The 7,444-nt window shown below is 51.7% G+C and overlaps 1 protein-coding gene across 1 annotated transcript in view; it reads right to left on the minus strand.

The window, feature by feature from the left end:
- LOC103251550 (scaffold attachment factor B2-like) overlaps positions 1-7,444 on the minus strand; it is a gene marked incomplete at both ends in the record, with an annotated part of 18,210 nt that overhangs the window by 1,883 nt on the left and 8,883 nt on the right. Inside the window, 3 exons of the mRNA XM_008050142.2 lie at positions 25-164; positions 3,341-3,432; positions 4,569-4,699. Coding sequence (XP_008048333.2) covers positions 25-164; positions 3,341-3,432; positions 4,569-4,699 — 363 coding nt within the window. The remainder of the gene's footprint in view (positions 1-24; positions 165-3,340; positions 3,433-4,568; positions 4,700-7,444) is intronic.

The following is a 7,444-nucleotide window of genomic DNA, read 5'->3' on the forward strand; positions in this document are numbered from 1 at the left end:
GCTCGGACGGGCCGGCCAGCCACTCACCGCCGCCTCTCGGTCTCCCGGACCTCCCGCTCCCGCTGCCTCTGGCGCTCTCGCTCTCTCTGCTCCTTGATTTTATCGAACGACAAGATGTCTCTCTTTTCTTTGCTTTCCGACTTGCGATCCTGACTCTTGGAGCTCTGTTTACCAAAATCGGCTCATTAATGTCAGAAAAGTGATGGCCACAGACGCACAGTGGAAGCTAAAAACGTGCATCTGGACTGGACTACGAGGCTCCCGTCCCACGTGGCTTCCATGGGAGGTCGGAGTCTCCACAGCAGAGGCTCAAGCCCAGGCTGCTTTCTGCCTGTTGGGGTCGTGCTACCTGATCCGGGATCTTGCTTTCAAATGTCCAAAGCACAAGCAGAAGAGAACGGTTAGCCCAGACCTCGGAACACCCACAGGCACAGTTTTTCTAGTGAGGCACGGCCAGACTCATAATTGACAGCAAAACTAGCTTCTCACAGCCACAGGGCACATCCACACAAGGCCACAGCGGCCACCGGTTCAGGGGGGGCAGCCGTCAAGCCAGCTGCAGGACTGACTGCGTGTTTTTACTTCCAGCTCGCTCAGGCCACAGGCAGATGACACTAACACAGAACGAGCCGCCACGCCGTACCGCAAAACAGCACCCCAAGAAGGCGCAAAACACGAATGGTCAGCTTCCACTGTGGGGCAAGGCTCAAACTGTGATGGTCAGCACCTGCTTCTGAGGGCCTCCAAGGTCATACAACAGGCTCTCCCGGGAAGCTATCATACAACACAGAAGCTGGGGACAAGTTCTCCTGCTGAGTCAGACAAAGTCTCCTGGGCACGGGCCCAGGAGATGACACTTTTAAAAAGCCCCTTGGCTGGTTTTCTCAAATGACTCCCACAGTGGGACAAAAACAATGGCAACAAAAGACAAAGCAGGCCGGGCGCAGTGACTCATGTCTGAATCCCAGCACCTTGGGAGGAAGAGACAAGAGGATTGCCTGAGCCCAGGGGTGCAAGACCAGCCCGGGCAACTTGGCAAGACCTCGTCTCCACAATAATTCAAAAGAGCAGCTGGGTGTGGTGGCGCACGCCTGTGGTTTCAGCTACTGGAAAGGCAGAGGCCGAAGGATCACCTGAGCCCAGCAGGTCGAGGCTTTGGTGGCTGTAAGCGTGCCACTGCACTCCAGCCTGGGCAACAGAGTGACACTGACTCCAAAAAAAAGACAAAGCAGCCTGTAATCCCAGCACTTTGGGAGGCCGAGGTGAGTGGACTGCCTGAGCCCGCGGGCTCGAGACCCACCTGGGCAACTTGGTGAGACCTCATTTCTACAATAAATCAAAAAATCAGCTGGGCGTGGTGGCGCATGCCTGTAGTTCCAGCTACTCGGAAGGCTGAGGCGGAAGGATCGCTGGAGCCCAGCCTGTCAAGGCTGCGGTAGCCAGGAGCGGCCAATGCACTCTAGTCTGGGCGCTAGACTGAGACTCCAACTCAAAAAAAAAAAAGACAAAGCAAGACAGATGGAGGCCCAGATGTTATGCCAGTTAAAAACTGGGTGGGGGGGAGACGAAGAAGGAGAACTCACGAGACACACAGGAAAGACACACCATCCCAACATCACGACACTTCCCACCTGTGCGACAGCAGATGGTTTCATCTGTTACACACCCTGCAGGCTGAGCGAGAGTGCGGGGACAGGCGCCCCCAGGCACCCTGTGGGGGATGGAGGGGCAGCACGGTAGGGAAGGGTGGCCGATTCCTACGCCCGCTTAGCCACTTACTGCGAGTGGCCTGTGATAGACACCAGTAAGCGCATGATTCCATCACCCTTTTGAACAGCACTTCAATTATTTCAAAAGGAAAAAGGCCGAATTGCACGTCTCCACATGCAAAGACCTCCAAGGCATATTATACACGAAAAGCAATGGGCCCACCGGCGAGTCCCCGACTGTCCCCTGCCTCTGACCCTGTAGCAACGGACGTGTCCTCAAGTGGAGGCCGAGGAGCCCGCATGGATGCAGAGGCTTCCATGTCACTCATGTTCCTTCTTCTCTGTGTCATGGGATGTGCTCCTCGTGATTTTAACATCAGTTATTTGCGTAGTAAGATTGCTGGTCTTTGTTTTCTACCCTATATTTCCCTGTATTGTATGATTTTCACGTAGCGCATGTGAAATGGCAGTAGAGACTGCTGCTTTATAGAATCCAAATGTTCATTTAAAAAATTCAGTCTTAACTACACGGCGTGTTCTTGGATGAATACAGCCAACTGTGCATTCACTAAAAGACCACTGTTATCTCGTTAACGTCTTAGCTAGGACCTGCAGCTGGGAAACAGAGGGGTTTTTTGTTTTCCGAAGTAGAAAATGCAAAACGAGAAGCTACCATCTTGCCCAGCTGTGCATACAACTCAATAAATGTAGCCCCTTGCTGGGTGCAGTGGCTCATGCCTGTAATCCCAGCACTCTGGGAGGCTGAGGCGGTAGGACTGCTTGAGTCCAGGAATTCAAGATCAGCCCAGGTAACGTAGCAAAACCTTGTCTCTGCCAAAAAATTATAAAAATTAGGCAGCTGTGGTGGCACATCCCTGTAGACCCAGCTACTTGGGAGGCTGGGGTGGGAGGACTACCTGAGCCCAGGAGGTCAAGGCTGCAGTGAACTGCAATCGTGCAACTGCACTCCAGCCTTAGTGAGTTAGATCTGACTCGCACGGAAAAAAAAAAGAAAGAAAAAGAAAAAGAGAAGAAAAGCCTGGGTCTTGCCCATAGTATCTCATGGCAAATTGCTGTTTCTGAATCACTCTTCGTGCAAAAGACAAGGTGCAGCCCGGACAAGACTCAGCGAGGGGTCAGTGTATTAAGGAACACAAACATAGGTAAGTATTGTTTCATAGAAAGTTTCAGTATTTAATTTTGCATCTGTGCACATAATTTAACCAATTAACAATGTGACTCCTGAGTACTTTGAAGAACTCACAGCCACCACAGCCTTGACCTGCTTGGGCTCAGGTAATCCTTCTACCTCAGCCTCCCAAGGAGCTGGACCCACAGGCACATGTCACCTCGCTAGGCTAATTTTTTGACTTAATGTAGACAGGAGGTCTCACCAAGTTGCCCAGGCTGGTCTCGAACCCCTGGGCTCAGCCAATCCTCTTGCCTCGGCCTCCCAAAGTGCTGGGATGACAGGCGTGATGACAGGCGTGAGCCACTGCCCCTGGCCTTGAAGAACTCTTAAAATCTTACAGGTGAAACGTCGTCATCTTCATAATGTACATCCAAGGGGTTCTTAGGTCACCATCAACAACAGCTGCAGCTGGACAGGAGGCAGCAAAAGTAATACTCACCCTCTCTTTGGACCTGCTGGAGGTCTTCACGCTAATGACGGGCTCTCCTTTGGACTTGTCCATGACCACTGTCCGCTCCATTCCTCTGCTTCCTTCAGGAAAAAACAGTAATCCATCAAGACATGCTGACGCCCAACTTCCAAACAGTCAAAGCACTCGGGTGGGCCATGGACTTGGTGCACAGGGCCTCAGTCAAGTGATCAACATGGCAACACGGGGTGCAGAGAAGCCAGAGCACTATGACAGGTCTCTGCACATCTGGAGCCACGGAGCTGGAACCTGCTGCCAGCCCACGACCTAGCACTAAAGTCAGAGCACATCATGACACGTGCACACAAACTCCTCCACCCTCACACTAAACCCTAGGAGTGCCAGGAGAATCAATTTGTATTTTGATTTCTCCAGCACATTCTGGAAAGCTCCGCAGACTCTGGGCCTCTGTGCTGAGTCAGATGCTGCCATCTCCACAGGAGTGCCTCGCCAGATGAGTGGGCTTCCCTTCGTTCCTCTACAGCAATAAAGTCCTCCAGATCACTTCTCTCTCCCGACGACATGACAACAGGGCTCTAAACACTGGAACGATGACTTATTTGGGGAGATTTACAATACTTGAGGAACATTTAAAAAGCACGTCCCTCATGAGATTACTGGTAAATTACCCCAAGCATTTAAGATCCAACTTGTAATGTGCTGTACCAAATTTCAATGCTCCAGATGGCTGAGTTGTGTTTCTTTTTCCACCCATCGGAGGGTTGGTTTATTTTTTTGTCACATAACATTCTGAGAGTCTCACATGAATTTGAAGGTACGGAGCACAGTAACATTTATAAAAAGACAACAGGAGTGGCACTGTTCTCAACAGAAGTAGATGCTTGGAGGTCTCAGTTCTCTCTACATTTTTTACTCTGTCTGCCTTTGACAGCAATGCAGGAAGCACTTGACGGCACACCTTCAGAATCGTACCCGACGAGTGGCAAGGAACCCGGGCACCTGGCTCTTGCGAATCCCTTGCTACAGCCCTCGGGCCCGGAGCCCCCGACACACACGCCCGTGCCCGCCCACCCCAGTGTCTGAGGCCGCACGGCAGCGCCGCGAGGCCGTCTCCTCACTGAGGCTCTGGCTTCCTCAAGTCACCAGAAGGCAGGCTGTCCTCAGTCCCTCCTGAAACCACCTGCCCAACCCCCTGCAGGCTGAGCCCCCTCCTCAAGGCTGGAAAGACTCATATCACCTGATTTGGTGACTCTAGATCGATTTGTAGGTCCTGGTTTCAGCTCATCTTGGTCTTTCTCTTCCTTTTTAATGTCTTCAGGCTTTTTTTCTTCCTTCTTCTCAATCTTCTCTTCCTTCTTAATGACGGTTCTATTTAAAAACGTGGTTATCAAACTTGAGTTTCCCAGGCTCTAGAGCAGGAGTGGCCCGCACTAAGCTTCACGTCTACCCGGCGGCAGTAGGGGGATTTCCTTGAGGCCCACAGCCAAGACACGACTGCTCCTCAGATCCAGGCCCCATCCCACTTCAATATCTGCTAAGTCTAGAAATGTGCCTGACACAGCAGGGGGCTCGGGCAATGTTCTTCCAAAGTGTCAGCTGCACTGCTGTTAGACAGGCATGCAGGCGGACACAAGAAACTCTCCAACCATTACGAACACTTAAAAAAAATCAGCTTTAAATCTGTCTCATCACATGTGTGGAATATTGATTGTAAATTTCACAGGGAAACCATTTCTTCTAAATGCAGCGTGACTCAGAATGAAGGCCCAGCAGGAGGACGTGAAGTCCTTGCTACACAGAGCCACGGCCATTTCCCTTAAGACAGGCATCCTTGACTGTAACATCTGCACGCTTCTAGGGAGTTGAAACAACATGTTATGAGTCACTGAATATGGAAACTGCGAGGACCATTTCAACTAAAGGCAATTTGACTCTAAGCAGTGAAATAAATCATGTCAGCCATTTGAACCTGTCTCCCACGGTCCCTAATGCCATTTTTCTCAGGCAATTAAACTGCACACTTACTACACGCCAGACGCGTGCCAGGACCAGGCCAGAAGAGGCAGGCCCGCAGGGCCCTGAGCGAGCCTTGTGGCCTCCGCCCCTACCAACCTGGATGGGGCTCCAGCCAGCACCGAAGAAACCCTTCCTGGTGCCCATCAGCTCCCCCTTCAATTTCTGCAGCATAGAACTGCCCTTTTAAAAATAACACTCACTTTGAGAAAAATGCTAAATACACCCCCCATAGTCAATAATGGTGTGTCTCTGAACTGACAATCGCAAATGGTTTCATCTCCCCCTCGTCCCTGTGACAGTCACCAGTGAGACTTACTGCCAGTTGCTGGAACCCACCCACTTCCTGGGGTCTACACGCACAGTGCAGTTTCCGAAACTGTCTGAGGACTGATACGAGCGAGCCGGCGGCCCGTGTTGCTCTGTAGCCTGCCTCCTCCGGCAGGTCGGAAAGGCTGACTCGTGCGGACAGACACAGGGCTGGTCCTTACAACCGCTGCCCATTACTCCATGTTTATCTCCCTGATTTCCTTCTGCTTTCTGAGAGATTAAAACAATGAGCACATGTGTTGGAAAAAAGACTGGAGGGCTATGCACCAAAAAGTGTTGCCCCAGGCGGCGGGGCCATGCTGGACATGGATGTGTGCTTTCCATGTGGCAATTAGAGAGAAGTCACTGGCCACCTACTCTGGCAGGGAGAAGCTGGCCCTCAGGAAACCGGCTCTGCTGCACTCACCGCCCATTAGTCCAGAGAGCCTTCAAGTGGAAAGAAGGCTAACGCAAGGCTCTACTTGGGGGAAAAAGGTAAAAACAAACTTAAAAACGCTCACCTTCCTATGCAAACGGCCCGAAAGCAGTTTGGTTTTACAGACTTTAATCTCATCACCCGGTTAAGAGCCATGGGGCGGGGGCAGCCATTGAGGACTGAATCCCGACCCTGCCACCTCCTGGTGACCTCTAGGCCTGTGTCCTCTCTCACACAGAGCACGTGTCTCACAGGGCTGCTGCAAGGACTGAGGGAACGGCTGCATTCATGATGCTGGTCATAGGGCCCCCGCCCTATGCCAGCTAGCTGCCACCACCTCAGATGCCATGACTGTAACGCACTCAAGACACTAAGAATACAGCGAACCCTCCACAGCGCCCCACATTCCGCCACCCACAGGTGTTTTAGCAATGCTGATGGGATGTCTCTTGGAAGAACCTGCTGATAAAGTTGGGGGTCTCTTAGCCAGGTATGGTAGCATCTGCCTGTAGTCCCAGTTACTCGGGAGGCTGAGGCAAGAGGATCACTTGAGCCCAGGTGTCTGAGGCTGCGGCGAGCCATGATCATGCCACTGTACTCTAGCCTGGGAAACAGAGTGAGACACCGACTCAAAATAATTACATAAATGAAGGTCTCACTCCCAAGTCCATAGAGGCTCATCTGATGCCTACTCATTCCAGTTTGGACGTGATGAAAACTGGTAACTGCATCTTTTAAAACAGAGTTCAGGCAGGGCTCGGTGGCTCAGCCTGTAATCCCAACACTTTGGGAGGCTGAGGTGAGTGGATTGCCTGAGCCCGCGGGTTCGAGACCCACCTAGGCAACTTGGCGAGACCTCATCTCTACAATAAATCAAAAATTAGCCAGGCGTGGTAGCGCGTGCCTGTAATTCCGGCTACTCGGAAGGCTGAGGCGGAGGGATCGCCGGAGCCCAGCAGGTCGAGGCTGCACCGGGAGCGGCCACTGCCCTCCAGCCTGGGCGGCAGAGTGAGACTCCAACTCAAAAAAAACAAAAACAAAAACAAAACAGAGTTCAACTTATGAGTATTGACGACACCATTATCCACAGACGCGCCTACTCTGTATTTTCCTATGTACAAAACCACACACAATGAAACTGCCCGTGGGCTGCCAGATTCTCAGCCAAGGGTTTAATTCCTAGAGTATGAGCAAACACAGAAGTGGAAGAAAATCATGTTGACAATATTAAGTTAACAGACACTCGGCTTTCTGAGATGGCACTATTTTTTTTTTTTTTTTTTTTTTGAGTTGGCGTCTCACTCGGTCGCCCAGACTGGAGTGCAGTGGCTGCTCCTGGCCACCGCAGCCTCGAC

The sequence above is a fragment of the Carlito syrichta genome, unplaced genomic scaffold, assembly GCF_000164805.1.
Source record: "Carlito syrichta isolate Samal-C Ts95f unplaced genomic scaffold, Tarsius_syrichta-2.0.1 Scaffold143070, whole genome shotgun sequence".
Classification (NCBI taxonomy): Eukaryota; Metazoa; Chordata; class Mammalia; order Primates; family Tarsiidae; genus Carlito; species Carlito syrichta.